General features: G+C 37.6%; 2 protein-coding genes across 8 annotated transcripts in view; one reads left to right on the forward strand and one right to left on the reverse strand.

Annotated features, from left to right (window-relative positions):
- SECISBP2 (SECIS binding protein 2) overlaps positions 1-22,233 on the forward strand; it is a 41,232-nt gene that overhangs the window by 15,891 nt on the left and 3,108 nt on the right. For 3 of the 4 annotated variants that reach the window (XM_069775837.1, XM_069775838.1, XM_069775841.1), the window contains 11 exons: positions 1,043-1,165; positions 2,355-2,487; positions 2,595-2,750; positions 5,135-5,304; positions 6,855-6,993; positions 7,453-7,582; positions 9,380-9,600; positions 10,340-10,494; positions 10,941-11,142; positions 11,949-13,759; positions 16,169-20,368. In XM_069775837.1, the coding sequence (XP_069631938.1) occupies positions 1,043-1,165; positions 2,355-2,487; positions 2,595-2,750; positions 5,135-5,304; positions 6,855-6,993; positions 7,453-7,582; positions 9,380-9,600; positions 10,340-10,494; positions 10,941-11,142; positions 11,949-12,058 (1,539 nt within the window). In that variant the 3' untranslated portion in view covers positions 12,059-13,759; positions 16,169-20,368. The remainder of the gene's footprint in view (positions 1-1,042; positions 1,166-2,354; positions 2,488-2,594; positions 2,751-5,134; positions 5,305-6,854; positions 6,994-7,452; positions 7,583-9,379; positions 9,601-10,339; positions 10,495-10,940; positions 11,143-11,948; positions 13,760-16,168; positions 20,369-22,233) is intronic. The other variant, XM_069775840.1, reaches the window with a different exon arrangement.
- SEMA4D (semaphorin 4D) overlaps positions 14,710-22,233 on the reverse strand; it is a 99,688-nt gene continuing 92,164 nt past the window's right edge. For all 4 annotated transcript variants that reach the window (XM_069775853.1, XM_069775852.1, XM_069775849.1 and 1 more), the window contains 3 exons: positions 17,642-17,851; positions 16,153-16,250; positions 14,710-15,585 (listed from right to left, as the gene is read on the reverse strand). In XM_069775853.1, the coding sequence (XP_069631954.1) occupies positions 15,556-15,585; positions 16,153-16,250; positions 17,642-17,851 (338 nt within the window). In that variant the 3' untranslated portion in view covers positions 14,710-15,555. The remainder of the gene's footprint in view (positions 15,586-16,152; positions 16,251-17,641; positions 17,852-22,233) is intronic.

Consider the following 22,233-nt stretch of genomic DNA (forward strand, 5'->3'; position numbering starts at 1 on the left):
GAGCCTTCCCCAGGCTGAACAACCCCAACTCTCCACCTTCTACCATAGGAGAGGTGTTCCAGCCCTCTGACCATTTTTGTGGGCCTCCTCTGGACCTGCTTTAACAGGTCCATGTCTTTCTTGTACTGGGGACACCAGAACTGCACACAGGATTCCAGGTGGGGGGACACCAGAGCGGAGGGGAGGGGCAGAATCACCTCCCTCGACCTGCTGGCCACAATGTGTGGGGGACCTCAGCTGGACTGAGGGCCCTGGATGGGACGGCTTTGACCTTGAGAAGATTCCAGTCTACCTATGAGAGAACAAACAGGAACAAGAAGAACTGCAAGATAAACAAGTTTTGAGGCAGTGTCGACCGCAAGACAAGGCGTACGTGTTCTTTTGGCAGAGGAGCTGAGCTGTGATGGACTGTGCAAATGTTAACCAATGATAAGACAGCATAACAACTTTGAACTGATAAGAAAGAGACACATCTGGGGAAGCTAAGGGGAAAGAGAGTATAAAGGAACAGAGAAAGAGAGCAATTAAAGGCTTTTGCACTAGTTTGCTTTTACAAAGTTTTGTTGTTTTGTTGTTTTGTCTGTCTCGACCGCGACAACACTTCCTTTGATGCAGCCCAGGATGGAATTGGCTTTCTGGCCTGCAAGCTCACATTGCTGGCTCACATCCAGCTTTTCATCCACCAGTACCCCCAAGTGCTTCTCCGCAGGGCTGCTCTCAATCCCTTCATCCCCCAGCCTGTATTGATACCGGGGGTTGCCCCGACCCAGGTGCAGGGGCTTGCACTTGGCCTTGTTGAACTTCATGAAGTTCACACAGGCCCACTCCTCGGGCCTCTCAAGGTCACTCGGGATGGCATCCCTTCCCTGAAGCATGTCAATTGTACTACTCAGTTTAGTGGTATTCACAAACTTGCTGAGGGTGCGCTCAATCCCACTGTCTATGCTCCATTTGAATTTAATATCATTTTCACTTTACACTTTTGCATGTGTCTTAATATTTCCTCTTCCTCCCTGTCACTTTTTGTCTCTAAATTTCAAAGATCCATCTCCCTGAAGAGCCTTGGGATAATCGGTCTCCCACACTGGATGGAACTCCCAAGGTGGTGGATGGACTGTCAGGGAAGCAAGCTTCATCTTCTGTGTTAGAAAGAAAGAAAATGCAGGTAAATTCATTCACGTTTGAAAAGAAGTTTGCAACTCAAAGTGACAAAGGAAATTAGCATACTTAAATATAAGACGTAAGTCCAAGCTCATCTGCAATTGTATTCATACTTTGTCATTCATACTTTGAGATAAGTGACAAGATTCTCTTGATCAGAAGCACTCAGTGGTAGTAATTGGTAACCCCCAGTTTGGGGTACAGTGTTTAGGGAAAAATACTAGCTTTTCATTAATGTCTGCGGGTTTCAGATATCAGGAATTTTTCTTTCATCTGTCTTACTTGATCATGGCATAAATGTAGTCCAAACTGATTGTCTTAAGGAGTTGGGAACCTCTTGAAAGTGGTTCTGCCAGGTTAAGAAAAGGAGGCAAGGAGATCCACTTAGCTTGGGGCAAGGAGGAGAAATACGGAGCAACAGTGAGGTCAGTAAGTAGTTCCATGTTGGTCTGGCATACCTGTGATGCAAGATGAGATCGTAGGCTCAGAAGGAGATCACATTCCTTAACCCTATTATAACAGGAGCTATAATGAATTGATCCTCCAGGATAAGACTTCTAAAAGTACAAAATCTGTGAGTCATTTCCTTAATATGTTCTGCCCTAGTAGTTTGCCCTTTTGTAGTCTTGCTAGACTATTCATTTGTAATCTTTTTATATTCTCAATCATTAAATGCGCAAAGTGTGGGACACCACTTTTGCCTTTTCATAGCAGACAGAAAGATTACTGCTTATGAGGAGGCGGTGCTTAAAGATGATGACCTCTCTTTTTCATAAGGCATTGAACATGATATATGTGTATTGCAATTACAATACCCTGGAATATTCACAGAGTAGTTTTTCTGTACTTTTAACAAACCTTTCAATTCTGGTAAGCATTTTTTTCTTTTTCAAAGATAGGTGGCAGCCTGACCAAAGTGGGAGCTTGACATAAAGCACTTCCTTTATTAAAGACTTTATACTTCTATGCTTTATTCCAGTAGCTATTCAAAAGTTATTTGAACTGTTTCTGATTTTTTATTTTTCACATTAAAGTTGATGTGTATTTAAAGATCAAAATACTTTCATTGAATCAAGTTAAAAATCAGAAGTATCGTGGATGAAGATGTTAAGAGTGTATTACATACCATACAAAATAACAGTCTTTACATTCTGAAATGGAGAGCATTACTAATTGCTACTGAACTTGTTCAGGAAACATCCAGGAGCAGTGGTAAGAAGAGTCAAATTCCAGTGCAATTGGATTTGGGTGGCATGCTGGCAGTCTTGGAGCAGAAGCAGCAAACAGAGAAGTCAAAACAGTCTTCTAAACCTGTGGTGCTTTCAGGTATTGGTTACAATGAAACTTCCTTTCTTTCAGCTTGAGTTGTTTTTAAGTATTCAAATGTTAAATGTGGCTTGATTTCTGATCTGTAATGATCTCTGAATATGCAGGCAAGAGCACCGTTCACAAGATACAAGAGAAAATAAAGGTTCTTTTAAAAAACATTTTAAAAGCATGGCGATCTAAATTGTTTGGAGGAAGACTTGGGAAAAGAAAAATCCTCAGGACAATAATTTGTAAAAAAATACCTTATATAAATATGAGAGGTAATTGAAATTTAGGTTTGACGAAAATACTAATGTTCGTGGAGGTTTTTGCTTTGTCTTAAATATGTGTGTTACTGTTGTGATCTGAACCTGCAGGAAGGGGCTACACAGTAACAAAGGCTTTCTTAAGCTCCTGTGATGCTAGAAATCTTAGAGCTGTAACTTGAGTCAAAAAGCTCCTTTGCAAACAACAGGGGTTATACAAGAGTCAATCAGCCCAGGCCAAAGGATGAGTTCTGTCATGCCTGATAATTGTGAAATAATTGCTGTTAACAAAATGCTAGGTTTTGGTGATGGAGAGAATGTTTCAGACCTTGTGGATGCATAACCAGGAAGCAGAAACAAATAGCTCAGTGTCTTTCTCATTGTAGGTCAAAATTTAGTTTTGGCTATGTTAATGCAGTATATGTTGCAAAAGGAAGCATGATGTTTGCTAGAATTCAATAATGATAAAATTTCTCTCCTTATTTCAGTAAAGACTTTTTAAAAAAATTATTTCAGAAAGACAGCTAATCATGAGAGAATTCATCTCACAACGTTTAATGAGATAGCTGATCTTTTAAATAAAAAGGTCAGAATACCAAGCATTGTTGAGATTTTCCTTCACTAACTGAGAGAACTTGTAAGATGCTTTTTTAGATTCTCATTCTGCCATTGATCTCTTTTTTTTCATTTGAGTCAGTCAAACTCAATGCTGCAGAGGTGCTAATAACCAGTTTTCTTTCTGTAAAATTACACAGTGCATGGATTGGCGAGTAGATGGTGGAGCTCAAAGGTATGGGTCACAATACCTGTTTCCTAATATTAAATTGCCTGTGTCTGAACCTGCTGCAGAAGAAAAATTGATATGTCATGTTCATATCCTGGAAGTATAAGGCAGATGTTACCTCAGCTTTATAATTTTTTTAACTTTCAGTGCACCCATTAAATTGGTGTGTACCAAAATGTAACTTTAGTTTGTGAAGTCTCATTGTGCTGATCTCTGTAACCAGAAGAGAAGCACACTGAAAAAGAAGGGCAAGGAGTGTGACTGCAAACAAAGTTATTTTATTCCACTTACTACTTCATTTGGTAAATAATGTGTGGATGGAACAACATAGTAAAGCAGTAATTATTTTAATTTAAATTACATTTTGGAAATGCATCAATCGTGCAAAATGACAAAAACTGTTAAAGCCATCAAGTTCAGGAACATGAGAACTCTGTGAATTTGAAATTAAGAGATGAGGTACACAGTGAAGGAAATGCCATGTGTCTGCAGGATGTATACTTCTGTATTGCTTCAAATCCAGCTTCAATTCTTGTAGCCATCTGTGCTAACATACTGCACAATGTTCTTGGTAGTATTCTGAATTTGCCTTTGTTACACGGAGCCAAAAAAAGAAAAGTTGCGGTGTAGCATTTTTATGAAGTAAACTGTTTATGCTAATAATACTGTATGTGGTGTTGGAGGATCAGCATATAAATAGTTTGGAATCACTAAATGAAGATGGCTTAAGACAAAGTGCCAGAAACTTTAGGTGTTTTTTAGCAGGGGGAGGTTGCCTGAGGTACAAAGGTGTCAAGCTCATTCCACTGATAGTTAAGTCATCCTCTTCATTGACTTGCTAATGTAACCTGATTTATATTGCAGGTAACTGAAGTTTGACAAAGTGCTCTCACAGGATACAATTCCTACTGATAGCAAGTTGAAAAGGGAGAGTAGTTTTTAGGGTGTGAGGTCATGGTTTGGAAGGTCCAGGTTCAGTGACCTGGCAACTAACAAGTCATTTAAAGCTTCTGTGCTCTAAACCCTCTGAAAAATGCAAGTAGACATCTCCTGAGAGCTGTGCTGGTTAAGCAAAAGAAACTTACCTGTAGCTTTGCATTACTCATTACCCATCTGCAAATGAACTTCATCCAACATCATTAAGGTGTAACAAATGGTAGGGGTAAATGCTCCAGACTATTTACAGCAATTAAATCTAAAATCTGTAATACTGCAAGTCAGTATTTATCTTAACGCAGCACAGAATCTGTGGAGGAGGAAATGCCATTGCCATGAAACATGGGGATTCCTGAAGGTTTACCAAGCTGGCATGGCATGGTGTTGAAGGTAGCTTGGAGTGGAGTATTTTGCCAAATTCTGCTTTTGAGAGTTCAGGGACAGAGCTTGTGATTCTAGTTGTATAATAAAAGTAGAGGACATGTCAGTCTTTTGGGAGGAGTACCTTTATTAAGTAACACTGTTTAATGACACAGGATTGCCTATAAATATTCTTAATAGCAACACAACACAAATTTAATATGTGTATACTAGCTCTAATCCAGTCATTAAACTTGCATTGGATTCTAGTTTAGGTATTTGTTATAGTTGTATGATGCAGACTTTTTTTTTATCTCAGTTGGTGGTGCCATACCATTGCTTTCTAAAGAACCTGCTACAGCCACAAAAAGTCACCGGTTAAACCAAGGAAAGATGCCTCATAACCCTTTGGATTCCAGCGCTCCTTTGGTAAAGAAAGGGAAACAGAGAGAAGTGCCTAAAGCAAAGAGACCAACACCTCTTAAAAAGGTGCTCATATTTTTACCTTAAATAGTACAATACAGGCTAATGTAACTTCAGTATTACTCTGTGAGTGTATTAAACCTTCTGGTATGGAGATTTGCATCTCGGCGTCCACTTGTCTAAATTCAATTTTAGCTTTCCTTGGTTTAAAAAAGGGGAGGGGGTGTGGGGGACAAGAGGGGAGTCTCACTAAATAGCATATACAAATTTCCCCAAACTATATTTTCTCACTTAAATCACTTGATAGCTGAAGAAGTGCCACTACAAAAGTGTCCACACATCATTGGTACAGGGGGACATCCAAAGAAATCTTACTTGGTTTGGACAAGATATGCTTATTTGCAGGACTGGGGAGAATGGATCCAACAAAGGTAGTATTTAATGTTTCTGTGCTCTTCCAAGCCAGAACTTCAGCTGATTCTGCAGCAACTAGTGTTAGATTCACCTGGCCATTTCTCTTGTATCTTCCCTCTTTGCCCATTCACATTGCTTCCTATCATGTATATAGAGGATTTTCAGATACTGCTTCATCGCTGGTCACTTTCTGGTCTAGAATTCTTGTGGAGCTAGTGAAGGTAGTTTAGTGGTTATTCTGTTCTACTTAATTGAATTTGAGAACTGTACAATGTAAACAACATAGAACATATAACAAACTCTGGGGGACGATACTAATTACTGTGTCTTCTGGCTGTTCTATCTTCATGCCACCTATTTTCCAAAATAGGTTTGAGAAGACAAAGATTGCTTTGTCTGTGTAATACCTGTGTTCTGAGTATGATAGGGAACTTATTTTTGTTTGTTTGTTCATCTTTGACAAATGCAAATGGAGAAATTTACTTTTGCAATTAGTTTCTGTTTTGTAATTAATTACAAATTTTGGGTAGATTATCTAAGCTAGTGGTCATATATACAATAACTGTTTCTTAGCACCTATGAAAGCAGAGAAGGAAGATGAGTTTTAGGAAACTGTTGTTTTCACCTACGGTAGCATGTTTGGATCCAGCTTACGTCCTACTTTACTTCCTTCTGTGTACTATATGCTTTAGCTATCCATGGTAATTTCTTCTTTTTCTTCAACCGGCAAATTCAGAGACAGCAATCTATTAGACTGACTCAAGATTTTTAACAGGGGAATAAGGGGGGAGAGTAACTGTGCATATACGTGTATATATATATATGTACTTAAGTGTTTGGCTGAATTCCTACAAATTGGCAGTCTGAAAAAGAAAGGTTAAAGAGGGAGACTTTTTCACCTGCTTGTCTGCATTGAAACAATTTGTCACTTTAACTTCAGTTCTGCCCTTGTAGTTGATCCCTAGTATTATTTTCTCCACCCAGACACTGATAATCAAGGAAAAAGTCCTTTTTTATGTAGATTTAGGGAATATCTTTCCTTCCTTTTATGTGCAAATAAAAAAACCCCAAATGTTGTAAACTTTGAATGACAGTGCCAAACTTCTTTATGAATGGTCTGTATGTAAACACTTGTTAAGAGAAACTGCTTTGTTATTTATATGACATTGAATTGATTTGGGTTTTATTTATCTATTTTCTAGATTATTCTGAAAGAAAGAGAACAACGAAAACAGCAACACCTGTTAGAACAGACAGCAGTACCAAAAGATGAAGATAATATTTGTCAGTCCACAGAAAATATTACTGAAGATGAAACGCTTCTACAGGATAGTCAAGCAGGTATCTTTCAAGAGAAAGCTATAATACCATATGTAGATGGAGATTTGAGGGTGAGCACACTTAGTACTTTCAAAAATGTGTACCAGATACTGCCAAATGAAAACTCTAACTTCAGAATTTTCTAAGATTCAGCTTGGGTTTACCTGGAGTTTAAAGTGTGCCAAAGCTTGTAGTCGATGCAGTTGAGTAATTGGGATTCTGATTACTGTTCCACACTTTTATGCCTGTTGGATTTATTATATGTTGTTATGAGAGTCCCTACATCTCTCTGTGAATCTATTTAAAAAGAGGTACAATAATAAAAATGAGGAGATAAAGAAATGTATGACCTGTTCCCCTACTACCACAGACTGTTGTAATATTGAAGTAATGTCAAGTATCTCTTGCAGAGACAAGTTAGTCTCTTCACAGTGCTTTTCGGTCTGTCTTTTCATTGAAATATCTTTATTTACATGATAGCTGTTCCTGCAGCACAAGTTGCTGAAGGGTTTCTGGAGAACACAGGGATCAAGGACTCAACAGAAAGTTCTATGTCTTCAAAGCAGCTAACCTTTAGTCTTCCAAAAATCCATAGTAGGAATTTTAGAGAGTAAGTATTGATTGTATTGATACCTGGTTTTCCACAGTACCACCAATACAGCATTTTTCAAACAAGATACATTAATTGCATTCTGTGCAACAATAATTGGAGTTTAGACTGAAGGTTCTAAATTTTTTTTTTTTTTCAGTTTTTCTGTAAGCTGACACATAAAGAAAGACATGATATCCAGAGAAATAGTCTGTACACTTTTGTAATTCTCACTTCAGAATGCATGTTCCTTGAAGGAAAAAAGATGATCAGAAATTCATTAGAGGCTAAGGAAGGAAAAGGAGCTGCTGTTAAAGTATAAGAAGTACCTTATTTTAAATGAATGGAGTTCCACCTTAAGATTTAAGACAAAGAGTAGTACACCTTACTTAGTGTTAGTGTGTACTTTGGTTTTCTGCTGCCAGACCAAAGGGGAAAGATGTAAAGAATGTGACTAGCGAGATGACATTTTCCTGTTGTGGCTAGGGAGAGAAATAAAGGGAAGATTTATGGGTTATTATGTGCAAACACTTTTAGTTTTGTTTAAACAGATGTGTATAGATGTTTCATTATAAAAGAAGTAATAGTCATTACTCTATGTGAAGAGGTCAGAGATCCAGTCATGACAGTTTATAACAGTTACTTTAGGTAAGCAGTGTGTTAACTTTTAGTTTTTCTCCCATAAAGGCACCACTGGCCTTTTTGCAGTTCATGTTATAGTAATGGTTAATATTGATACAGCCATTCTTTATCTTCCTGATGCCATGTGTTAGCTCTAATTTAACTTTTCATTGCATTAAAAATTACTTAATTTGTGTCTATGCAACACTGTTTTACTGAAAGTAAACAGTATGGGTTGAGTATGTACTGGGCAACTCAGTCCTACCTATTACAGGATGTAGAGCATTCAGCAAAGCTTCGAATATTTTGTGTCTTTAGATTAGGTTTTCAGTGTTTTAGTAGACTTGTCTTTGAGACTTGGTGAAATCAACTGGAAATAGTAAATAAAAACTCTTGTAACTTCAATAAAATTTTGAGGTAATTGTATCCCTAAGATCCAGGATAGATCTTGCGATCTTTTCTCATAATCGTATGTGAATTTGCCACTTGGCATCTTTCTGTTGACTGTGCAGTTGAGATATCTTTAGTTTTTCTTGTTGAGACCCTTCTTTACTGAACGATTCTTTGTATAAAAGATGGGGGAAAAAATAATTCGGAACACTGATCTGTCCCAGGGAAAACTAGAAGGATGAAGTACATCTGGTTTTATCCCTTCCTTATGAACACCACAAGGCTGTAGTTGTTTGATAAGTGAAATAGGACAATGGACAAAAAAATAGGAACTTGGGGAGGAGGAATTTGATCCAAATTTCCATCTTTGTTATAAGTAGCCTTGTATTTGTAGAAATAACTTAGAATTTTATACTCTGGTTGCTGTACTTTGATTTATATAGGTCACAATAAATGCCCTCAGAAAAATGCTTCAACAGAAAAACATGTACATACATATTTATTGGTATAAAATATATATATATATATATAGGCTTATTGTACATGTGTATGTATTCTGAGTATAGTTTGATAGGGGCGTCAGATACCACAAGTTAACAAAACTTTCTGTAAGTTCTCAGCCACTGAGAAAAATCTTAAGTAAATTTTTCTTCTCATGTGTATAACAAGTGTGTTTGGAGTGGAAACAGAAAAAAGACAAAGACATAGTATAGAATGTAAACTGTTTCTATTTTACATATTACATATTTATGTGTTACATATTTGTAATTTTAGGGGTTTTAATATTTAATTGATTCTTTCTTCCAGTTATTGCAGCCAGGTACTTAGTAAAGAAGTTGACAGTTGTGTGACAGATCTCTTAAAAGAACTGGTTCGTTTCCAAGATCGCTTGTATCAGAAAGACCCAGTAAAGGCCAAGATAAAACGCAGGCTTGTTATGGGTCTTAGAGAAGTTTTGAAACATCTGAAGCTGAAAAAACTGAAGTGTGTCATCATCTCTCCTAACTGCGAAAAGATTCAGTCAAAGGGTAATTAAGTTTAAAAAAAACCATGTCGGTTTAATAAAAGAAATGTAAAAAAGCAGACTCCGTATGCTGGCAGCAGTATTATTATTGGAGGAACTTATTTGAGTAGCCTTTGAAATGCAGTCGTAGAAAGATGCCTTCTTTCTTCAGATTGTTTACTGGTGTACAGCTGAAGTGTGAGCTGAGTCAAGACTATCTGGGGTGAGGGAAGTTACCTGAAATGAGCATCTGTTTAGTTATCAATTTGCAGTGCAGCTGCACAAAAGATTGCACTGGCACAGCTGAGAAGAGACAAAGGTTACTAGTGCCAGCTGTGCCACCACAAGAAGTCCTGCTGTGTCAGTCTCTTAGGCCACAGATTGACAATAAGTTGTCAGTGATAGTTTGTTTAAAATTTGTTGTCATTATTGTCATTACTTTCTATTAACTTTTAAATAATTTCTTAGCAGCTGAGTCTTTTTTTTAATACTAGATTAGACTATACTACACATAAAATATGGAATAGTAGCAGTCTAAGGATACTGCTAATTAAGAATTGAGGAAAAAAAAGTCAAATTCTCCTTTAAAAATGGAGATCTAATGCTATTACTGAGATCCATGTATTTTTTCCTAATAAACTCTTGTAATTTCAAAACGCACTCATAATCGTAGGGTATTTTTTGCTGTCTTTTAACAGTACTGTCCTTTAGTTAGAATCAGCTTGAATAGTATCATTCTTTGCTAATTCTGTTGTCTGCTCCAGGTGGTTTGGATGAGACTCTACACAACATTATTGACTGCGCCTGTGAACAGAATATCCCATTTGTTTTTGCCCTGAATCGCAAGGCCCTGGGCCGCTGTGTGAACAAAGCAGTGCCTGTGAGCGTGGTGGGAATTTTTAGCTATGATGGGGCTCAGGTAAGCTGAAATACATAGGTTCATCTTTTTGTCCAGCTTTACTTTTTAGCTGTAAGGGGGGGGGGGGGGGGGAACTTTTAAGATTTTGTTTGTTTGTTTTGCTTTTGCACACTTAATACTCTTTATCTCAGGTCAGTGACTTATACAAAAAATTGTGGCTTTAGAAGTACAGCCACTCAGCACTGTTCAAAACAGTAGTTTGGGCATCTCTTCCTGACAGCCCCTCCATCTCAATCGCTTTCCAAATTTTTTTTTCCAAGAGAATTCGGTGTTTTTATAAATGCTTATAAATGGTTTAGTTTTCATGTCTTTATACATACTTAGCTGCTCAACTTTTATATATGAACATATATGTTCTGAATAAGGACTATTCATTACAGATTTTTGTGGAGATGTTGAAACTTAATATATCTTTTAAGGTCTCCTAATATTTTATATTTCCACAGGACCATTTTCATAGGATGGTACAACTGACAACAGAGGCCAGGAAGGCCTACAAAGATATGATAGCAGCTTTAGAGGAAGAAGCTGAAGGAGGACTAAGAGAAACCCAGCCCAGCATCTTGACCACTGATTATGAAAAAAATGGCTTATCAGAAACTGTTAAAACATCTTCCAAGGACTCTGATGAGGATGTACCAAATTATAGTGAGTATTTGCTGGCTTCATTTTGGTTCAGTTTTCATTCAAAAAGTGCTCTTCAATTCTACGATTTTCACTGAAACAAATGATACCTGACGCTTTAGTGGTTATTAAGGAGGGAAGTTCTGCTTTTCTGTGATTTCCCCCTGTCCCTGTAATTTTAAAAACCTGAGGTCAGCTCTTGCTAAGGAAGTCTTAGAGAAAATTCCTCTCTGAAATCCACTGATGGCAGGTGGTATTCATTGCTTTGTCCAAGGAGGTTTAACAGAACTCATTATTTCTATTTGTTAAAAAATCCTCCAAGTTTTTTCTAGAAGTGCATACTCTGTAGCCATGGTGGACTTAAGTTTTGTATTAAAGCCTGTTTAAGATGCATCTTCCTGTCCAAAAGTGTTCATGTTTTGTAAAGGCCTTCCACTTGTAGAAACACGTTCCTCCAGCTCTGCTTGTACAGTCACCAGACAACAACAGTTATCACTGATACTAGGCAACTTAAAACTTCTTTGAAAGTTTTGAAAACTTCTGAGTTTTTTTAAAGTAGGATCCACCTTCAGAGTTAGCCTTGCTTGAGTAGGGGCTGGACACAAGGACCTCAATGGATCCCATCACTCCTAAAGTATTCTTTCATGTGTCAGCCGATGTCACGTGGAGTACATGCCAATATGCCTATGTGCTTACTTAGCACTTACCTGGAGGAGGAGGTAGAGAATCAGTGTGACTTTTCATTTTAAAGTTTTTCCTCAAGTACTATACAGTAACCGGTTTGTTGGTTTTTTTTGTTTGTTTTTTCTTTTTATTCTAACGTTCCCTAGTTAAAATCTGGAAGAGAAAACTTGAAGAAGAGTATAACCCGTATGCACTGGAACTGGAAAAGAGTGCAGCTGCTGACATGGTGATAGTGAATTCAGAAGAGCATCAGTAAATCCAGATCCAATTCTATTGGGGCTTTTAATATTTTTTTTTAGACCCCTAGGAAGAGGGTAGCAAAATAAAATCATTTTAAGAAGTATATGAAGTCAGCCAGGTAAACTGTTCTGAACCCATTTAATCAAAATACACACTGCAGCACATGAGGCACTGGCTAATGCTTTTACATTTTAAGTATTTGGCTGATTACTATAGCAGATGACGACAGCAAATTGTCTTAGCCCTGAACCACTTGAACGAGCCTGGCATACTTCAGTGGTTGGCATACTTCAGTGGTTGGCATACTTCAGTGGTTTTATGGACTAGCATTGATTTGTTAGTGATTAGAATTTGCGAACAATAATTTCATTTGGGAAGAGATTCTGTGAGCCAGAACGTTGGGGCTTGCAGGGATTTGCTTTTTATTTTTAACTCGTTTAAAGAACTTTAACTGTTTTTTGATAGTGGGCTTGTTTTTTTTTTTTTTCTTCTAAATAAACCTGCTCAGGTGGGCAGGCTGGCATCAGAGTAATTTTCTTCCAGTCAACAAGAAATTAATTTTCAGCAGGCAGCTTGATTGAAACTAATTAAGGAAGGCCATGATGACAAAGTTCCCAGTTAGCTCTTCTGTGTGATATTTTGTTCTGGGATCATACAGCAGGTATAAAGGAGAGAGCATGGACTACAAAGGTCTGAAATTTCTGAAGTGAAAATGCTCTGTTTAGAAATATTATAAAGTTGATTGAGTGTGTAATGATGATGTTTCTGCTGCTACTGAGACTAGTTTATCATAGGTCCTGCTTTGATGTTTGTGATGCTACTGAGCCTAGTTTATCATAGGTCTTGCTTCGAAGTTAGAAGATATTGAAGGACAGCAAACATGCCAGCCTGCTACCCTATCCTACCTTCTCCATGCGAACAGACTCCCCATTCCTTCAGTTTGGGGTTGCGTTGGTATGTATGTGTAAGAATTTTTGATCAATCTCAGTTTGTATCTAAGGTAGGGAAAATTTGTATCTTACAGCAAATAAAATTTTTATCTTATAGGAATTAAAAATTGTATCTTATAGGAAATAAAAATTGTATCTTACAGCAAATAAAATTTTTATCTTATAGGAAATAAAATTTTAAAAACAAAATGTGCTTATAATGGTGGTGGAGCACCGTAGTGGGAATGTCCTGTATAAATACCATTATTTACAAGTTGCAGACATAAGAGGGCAAGCGTAAAGACAGTAATTGGAAGATGCACATGTAACTTCTGTCAACTGTTCTGGAAGATGATACAGATGCCATGTGCTGCTGCTAGCATCACTGAAGCATGTCTGTAAGTGCTTCACCACATTGAACATTTGTAGTGCAATACTTTGGAAAGTAGCTGCCTTGTGAAGTTAGAAGTGATAAATAATTAAATAATTTTGAAATTCAAACAATTTTGTAGAATGGAAATTGTATAAAATCTGTTACAATATATTGATTCTATAAAGTATGGTTGTGACTTAAGTAAACTCTTCTGGTGGGTATTTAATGATGATTGAAATGTCAGTTTTGAGGAAGAAAATTGGTGAGGGAAGCCAACCTTAAGCTGAAATGAACAGCTGGTCACTACTTATGATGATGTTTTTGTATTAGTTTCTTCTAATCTTAAGTGGAAATTGAGGGTGAAGGATCCCAGTGATGAAAGATGGTTTTGGCCAGCAGATAACATTATCCAGAGGTAAGCTGTGATTTATTTGTACTTGAGCCACTTTGATACATATCCAAAACTCTGCAACTCCTAAACCTAGTCACTGCATGGAATGGGGACCAGTTGGTGAAGATCACATTAACAGCTTTTTTTATTATTATTTTATTACTATATTTTCTATTTTGTTTTACTGTAGAAGAGCATGGAAAAATTACTTTGGAAACATTATAGGTTGTTCAAAATCTTAGCGAGTTACCTCCTGTTCTTAGAATGTAGCAGAAGAATTCACTGTAAGGCGTCACAGCTGTGTTCACTAATTCTGTTACACAGATGTTTTTTCACAAAGCTGAGCTAAACAAGAGATCTGGCAATCTTTTTTTACTGCTTGCAGTACTTTGCTGTAGAGGCAAGGCAAAGCCTACTCATCTTTCTTAAACTCTGACCTCAATCTTACAAAGCCTTACCTTCCCACTCAGCACTACAGAACTACACTTAAGTCTGCTCCAAATCTATCGAACAAATAGAGGAGGGACAATTCAAGAAAAGTCTTTTGATAGTTGTCCCTTAGCCATAAGAGAAACACAATGGGGAAAAAATTCCTTCTGAACATTGGTGTCAGAAGTCTGCATCAGCATTAAATTTATGATTACCAATGTGAAAAGTAGGGAAAATGGTTTTGTGTGTAAGAATTTTCACCCTGCATATGTGACCACAAGGTGGTCTGGTATTGGGAAAAAAAAAAAGGGGGGGGCTGGTCACTCAGGAAGGTCTTTGAAGAAAGCATTCTCCTTACTCTATGTGGGAAATGATTTAATTTAAATCTTACCCGTTAAGGGATAATTTAGGGACAAGTATGAAGCTTTCTGGTATTGCTGGGAGCAGCTGTCCCCATGGACTCAAGATATAGTGATTCTTAGGTGGAATCTTACATGCTTCCAGATTGTTGAAAACCATTGAGAAGATAAGACAGAAAACTTGAATTATGCCTCAGCCTTTTCTTTATTAGATGCAGGTCAAAACTCTGAACAGCAATGCAGTAAAACAATTTCACTGTGGATTAAGCAAGTCCTTACATTTTCAATCTGCAGTTGTTCACTAGGAATAGTCTTAGAATTCATTCAACATAGAATTTTTTAAAGTTACCACAGTTATCTCAAATATAGAAGAATAATTTGCAAAAACTGAAGAGTCTGCTTTAACTTGGGTATTTTGTAATCTGTCTGTATTTTGAGCATTAGTCAGAAGTTCTTTATATGGTACAGAAACTTCATTACTAAAGGAAATACATTTGAACAAATGAACTTGCTGACACCAGAAAGGAATGCTTTTCAAACCTCTGGGAACAGAGTATAAGGGTCAACACAATAAAAGAAAATAAATGGGTGAGTTGAAGTGCCTTTAAATAAACATGATTCACATCTTATTATTAATCTCTAAATCATATGCCAAGATCCTCAAGCCCAAAATTAACTGCTTTGCTTAATGAACTCAAAACAGAAGCCATACATCATATTACATTGTTTGAGCAGCACAAGTCTTACTGAGACCACTTTCGTTCTTCATTATGGTGAAATAACTGGCATCAGAAAACCAGAGGGAGTTCCAGCATGGGATGGGTGGCCTCTCTTGTAGCATGTAACTTAGTTATTCTTTGGTGCAGTAAGGATATCCTCTTCCACCTCAAGCTTCAGGTGATTCTCCTGAATATCAGTGTTAATGCCAGCACTGGTGCTCACAAATACCTCTTTGAATGCTGTGATAATAAGAGGACTGGGTACGCTAACTTGCATACATTTCTCCTCCTAGCCTGTTCGTTCCTTTGTCCGTTAGAGGCTATTTTTCTTCTTGCAGCTTTCCTGAAGAAGAAAAAGTTCAGAATGATGTGTTAATATTGCTTTAAAAATTAAAATAGGGTTTAAAGCTTGCCTATACTAACTGTTCCACATGCAACAAACATGTATTGTATCCCAAAGTTACCAGAAGTAATCTTTGTTCTAACTGTTGGAGAAAAACATTAAAAGCTAAGTATGGACTCCTTCTTTTAAAGGAAGGCCAGCTCTGATGGACAGTACCATTTATGAAGTCCAATAGTCACTGCAATCCAATTAGTCTGCAGATGTGGTGAAACTAATCTACTATATTCAGTATACACAGACTTAACTGGTTTGGGCAGGATGAGAACTACTGACCGATTAGCACTTGGCTAGTGGGCTGAAGGAGCAAGCTGACATAACTAATGTATGTCATGGATCGAGGAGATTTTACTGCTGAGTGTCAGGAATGATGATGAGTATAGGAACACCGATCACTTTGTTATATAAATACATTCAGTTGCAGAAGCATCACAGGCTATTTATAAAATTGGGACTGTAGTGCGTCATGTAGAAAGCACTGTAGGAGGTATCTTTTCCATAAATTCTTACCCACGTTTTCCTCCAGTTTTGCATCATCTTGTCATGTTCACTGATGGCACTTCTCCAGATATTAAATTCTTTGGCCCATCCATCTTGACCAGCACCATCTGAGAATTGTACATGGGATGATTACATAACTACATAATGATGAAGTAAGTTGATATCTGTTCAGTTGCAGTACTTCCTGGGGAGGATTGAGCTAGAAGGAACAAGAGCCACCACCTTGTCCTTCATTTTGCTCTACCTTCTCTCATGTTATTTGGAAGCAATACTACTCAGATGCTCATGTCTCTTCCCCTCTGTAGCAAACTTAATAGCCTCCAGAGTAAACAGATTATGTGATTCAAGGTCTAGAAAATATGACCTACAAGTTAGATGGGTTTGAACTCTTAAGCACAAGAATGCTCCACTTAGATCATACCGAGCCTGTGGCGAAGAATGATATGATACAGCTGACTATGTCCAGTTTGTAATTTCCCCATTTTTTGGTAATGATACGTAGTTAGTTATTCTTTCCATTGAGAGCTTAAGAAGGGCTATTTTACGGCATCTTGATAAAATTCTAATTCTGTCTGCCAGTTTTACTTGCAGAATGTAACACTGGTGTTGATATACATCAATGTATTTTCTATTTTTCTGTCGGGACACTAGCAACAGTATATATAATGCTTTTGGAGCATAGTGAAAGCCCCTCTCTGTTTTACATTTACGATAGTTTCATTGATATGCTCTTCATTCTGCTTCCAAGACACACTTCAAAGTTATTGGAGGGATGGCAAGACAACTTGTGTAACTCCTGCTGCTTTTTTCTGTCACTGAAAAAAGAAGGGTTGAGCTGTTCTTGACAAATTTGTTTGTTATTAGCCAGCTAATTAATTTTCCCTTCACCTTGGCAAGAAAATCCATACTATATCATCTTCATTGCTCCAGCTGTCTTTTTAAAGACTATTCAGACCTTCTCCAGACCTGGATAAGTTCTCAAAAGCTAGTTGCAAATGATGCTCAAGTTGCAGCAGTCAGTTGTGGGTACCCAAAGATCTCACAGAGCTTGCTGAAGTTAGTGAACTGACCTCACCCAACTACAGGTGGTTTACAAATCATCTGATTTTTAAAAATCCTGGGTGGTGGTCATTTCTCTTTACCATCTCACTTCCTTGGCATTAAAGAATTTTTCTACATTACCCTGTAGAGTTCTGGCAGAGTACCTATTTTTAACTCTCTAGTACTCATCCGACTTCCAATTTGTGTCCTTTAGTTTAGCAGTTTTGGTTTCATTTCTGGATCATAACTGCTAATTTGCTGGTTAGTCCTTTGTGGGATGGGGTAGAAGAAGGAATTTTTATGGCTGTAAAACCTTTTCATAAACAATTGATATGGATACTAATACAGGAAGCAGGAGCTACCATCTTCAGACATGCACATTTTACGGGTGAAAATTACAAAGCTTTGTTTGTGTCGGGGTCAGGCCAAACATGGCATACATTCAAAACCAGCCTACCTTTATCTTCCACTGTGATAAACACTTCTGATGTTGTGTTCCCAACTTTTGAGATGAATGAACATTTGTATTCTGTATTTTCTGATACTGAATCTTTCACCCAACTCAGGACATGCACTCTGCCATCAAACAGCATATGAGATTGCTCAGTGATGCATGCCTTCATCTTCTGTCCATTCTTCTTCCAGACAAAATAGGAGTCATCTGGACCTGTAAAAAATGTCAGCTTATTTTGTAAGAAAATATAAGATGAGACTTTGAAAAAAAACCAAAAAACAAAAACAAAACCCCAAGAGCCTAAGACCTCACGATTAGGCTCAAAAGCATAAATGATCGATTGTAATGGTTTTTAGGTTTCTTTAGCGGAAATTCTGGGTACCGAAAAATCTGGGATAAAAAGGATCTAGCACTGGTAATTTATGTTCAAACCAAAGCTGTGAGTTCATATGTATAAAGGAATTCTGTCTGGATTCTCACAAGGGGGAACTTAAACCACAAACATGATAGAGGAGATGACGAACATCAGCACTATCTGTCAATATGATTTCCTGTAGAGCTAGGCCATGCTACCTACTGCTCATCGAGCTAGCTTCTGGTACAAAGCAGAAACCATCTGACACATGCCTTGCAAAATCTGAAAAAAAGGCCAGGAGGGGAAGAAGTTCAAGAACTCAGTGCATCAAAGATGCTGGAACTAATAATGAAAGAAGCAGAATTGGAAAAAGCACAGAACCATTAGTCACAGTAGGCCATTAGGCAAGACAGAACTTGGAAGAAGCTTGGATCAACAACAAAGAGCAATCTAATCTTTTAGCCTCATTGCTATTATTCGTCTTAACCTGCAAGGACAGAATTTTAATAAATGAAGAGATTGACAGTAGCCCAGAGGACAGAACAGCTGTTCCCAGAAACTTAGCCAGGTTGGCTGAAGTGTACTTGGCAATATCAGAGCCTTTTCATTAAAAAGGAAGACATCTAGGCCAAGTTAAGAACTTTGTAGTAATTCTGATGTTTAAAACATGCCTATTTCTCCCTTGGGGCCTAGGATCCAGACTAGCCTTAGCAAGAGAAGAGATAAAGGGAAATTTGGGGTAAAAAAAAAAACTTTTTGCAAGTATGTCTTGAGAGAACAGGTAATCTACTACATAAGTCAGCTTTTACTGTGAGTATTTCAGATTGCAAATCAATGTGGCATTTTTCCCTAGAAAAAGATTTGATTCTAGGTTAGCGTCCTGAAAACTAATTAAATTTTAGACAGCCATGCAGGCAGAGAAAAAAAAAAACAAACAAGGTAGTCTTTGTATCTGTGCACTTTCTCAGCATATTATGTTAAATTCTTAACTTGTTTGGAAAGAAACCAAGATACTACAAATATGGAGACATAAATTAGTAGTATAAGTAAAGGTGAATGATAGAGAACATGATCTAGTTAAAGCCTGGTAGTGTTTATCTCTGAGGGAAAGAAGCAGAGGGGAAGTGGCACAATCTCTTGAGAAGGACTGACAACAGCTCTGACAAAGTGGAAAGGGCAAGCATATGCTGAAGTGAAAACAGCTAGCCTAGCACACATTAAAAAAAAATAGTGTCTTATGGATGACTGTACTTATTCTACAGTTAACAGTAGATGGGCTACATGTCACTAAAATCATGGGAAGTCTGGAACCAGGGACAAATTATTTCAGTAAACTAATGCTGAAGTTGGAATTTGGATAAATGGGAGGAATAGTAAGTAAATACAAGCACAGCAGAAAGATAGAAATCTTTAAGTGGAAAAAAAAAAAAAGGCTTTGAAGAGTAGAAACCTACCTTCAAAAAAACACTCTGGATTATAATTTCTAACAGATGCCACAATAAATCTGACAGCATTAATACAGAAACAAAATTAAGCGATAGTCTTCACAGCGGTCAAGCTGACTTGGAGAATTTAAGACCAACTTGACCACAGTGGAGATCAGTAAGAGGGAATGCTGTGGCACAAACCTCGGGATGAACTTTTCCAAGCGTAGAAGAGTTACTACTGTAGCATTGTAAAGCTAAAAGCCAGGTGCTCAAGTAAAGCCACAAGCTCCTAAGTCTTATTTGCCATAGTTCAAGCCCTGACCCATGGGAATAGGGCCATTACCTAAAACCACTAGGCTGAAAAATGCCATTTTAGGTCCATGTGAGGAAGTGGCATGTTCAGTACAGGACACTTCCCCAGACTTATTTCAGATGTTACTATTCACACCAGAGAACCTCCTCCATTTTCTGGTGCTAAAGATCACAATTGTTCCTGTTACCGAAAAACTGAAGTCCAACTATTTTCCTTATACGGGAAATTTTGCAAGCTGTGTTGTTTCAGGTCAGCGCCTTAAGAAGTTGCAACTGGGCAATTTTACCGTACCTTTTTTTTCTGTGCAGTCAGAAGCACTGGAAATTCCCAGAGAGACACACTCATCCCCACTCCTACAAGTTAGTCAACAGCAAAATCTAGGTTCAAGCACCAGTCATTGGGGTTTTTACTGATCTTCATGTTTCATTGCAGTTTATTCCTGATTTGCAGGGACTGTGCTGTTACTTTCTCTACTTTGATTTCCTTTTCAGGATTAAGCAATAGAAAAAGGACACCGTGAAACTGTTTCATCTGCAAAAACTTTGAATCACATTGGTTAAATGCAAATTTTCTAGAACTCTAGAGTGAGATAAATTCAGACTCTGATGTAATGGATACAGGAGTATTTTTTGAAGGTAAAGGAAATTAATATGAACATATACTCTGCATTTGCTACTGTTGCTATAATACAAGTTAATTGCATGTCTAGTGCAAACTTTAAAACACAAATTTCTAAAACATTTGATCTACTTACTTTGCCATCCGTTTTAAGAATGCTTGAAAGATTTAAAAAAGTCATCTTATTAAAACAATATTCAAGCAGAGAATTAAACAGCACATCAGTCTATGTATGTAAGTAGCTGTGTTAAAGCAACAATGAAAGATACTTCAAACAGTTAACTTTGAAAACATTGCTTCAATGTCAGTAAATACATTATTAATAATCAACTTCACCACCTTAATGATTTTAGAAAAGGAAAGGTTAATAATTATCAAACAAAATAAAAAGCCTTGCTGCACTGTCTGAACTACCCCTTTTCTCTGCATAAGCCCTTCATAATTTCCAGTGTCTGTGGAAGCATTTGCTACTTTTCCATATATGTTTCATTTTTTACACCTCTGCTTCCAGCATTTTGAGTGAAATGGTACTGCCTGGGTAGTAACAGCCCAGGTACTGCCCAGGTAGTTTCCACTGGCAAAATGGGTTCTCTGACCTACATCAAGTCAGGTAGGTTTGCACAAACCATGTATTCAATAACCAGATGATTTTGCCTGAAGATTTTCCACAAGGAAAAATTTCAGCAGCCATAGATAGCATTAAAAACCTAAACCACTGCAGCTGCTTGAAAACTTCTACCCACAGTCTAACTGTACTCACTGAATTACTGGTGTAAATTCCATCTTAGGTTAAAATAAATCAGTAAATAAATAAATCCAGATTTAAAGAATTGAAGCGTACAGCTACAAATTCAGAGTGGGATGCTGATCTGCCCTCCTAAACTGTACCAAATCAAGCATTTGCCATATGTGCATCAAATCCTAACAGACATATGGCTTTCAAGAAAGCTTAGAGGTACTAATTTAAAAGCAAGAGATTAGGAACTAAGTAGAGCTCACTGACATAAAGCTGGGGTGGAGGAGCGAGAGGGAGTACTGGCCAAGCTAGCTCCTTTTGCCAAATGCTGCAATTGGAGAGCTGCGTAGACATTTCAAAAGCCACCCAATGAAGCTGTATAGTGAAACACTCAGAAGTGCTACCCCACTGGTGTTGGTTTAGCACACCATTTCCTCATTTTTAACATGGTTCTTGAAGGGTAACATTAAAACAAGACTTCCCTATAAATTATTCAGAGAAACACTTCAAGACAGAGGGAGGCAAGTTGGGTAAAACAAGATCAGCAAGCCTAAATGTCTTAAAGCTTTCACCAGCTAAACTAATCTCTGAAAGTTGACAGCAAAGTGAAATCCAGTGAAGGTAACTGACAGGTATCCCACAGAGAAATTCTAGCAGGGTAACAAAAAGTCTTTCTCACAAAATCCTATAATCTAGACACAGAACTGCTACCAGAGGCCAGCTGCAGTGACAGGAAGTTTAGGCTTGGGGAGAAAATCCCCTGTATTCCCCAATACACACACCAAAACCCTTTCCAAAGCTCATACATGCAGCAGATTTTAAAAAAGAAAAAGTTACTCTTAAAAAAAAAAAAAGCATCTGGATTTAATGCTTGCTCTCTAGCTTGCAGCTTTGGCTTGTACTGAATGCTACTGAACTGAACATCCCAGATTTCAGAAAACCAAGATCATATAGGAATCCCTGCTCTGGATAAAGACACTATCATCTGGGTGCAGAAAGATTTGTTTTAAATCAGAGATCAAACTTAGCCCAGGAGAAGGTCAGTGAATAATTAATATGGAAAACCACCAGCACTACCCAGTACATGAATGAAAGTTAAGATTTAAGGCTGGTCACAGTTTCTTGAGTGGTAGGAGCCTGAGTCAT

This window comes from Haliaeetus albicilla, chromosome Z, assembly GCF_947461875.1.
Source record: "Haliaeetus albicilla chromosome Z, bHalAlb1.1, whole genome shotgun sequence".
NCBI classification, from domain to species: domain Eukaryota; kingdom Metazoa; phylum Chordata; class Aves; order Accipitriformes; family Accipitridae; genus Haliaeetus; species Haliaeetus albicilla.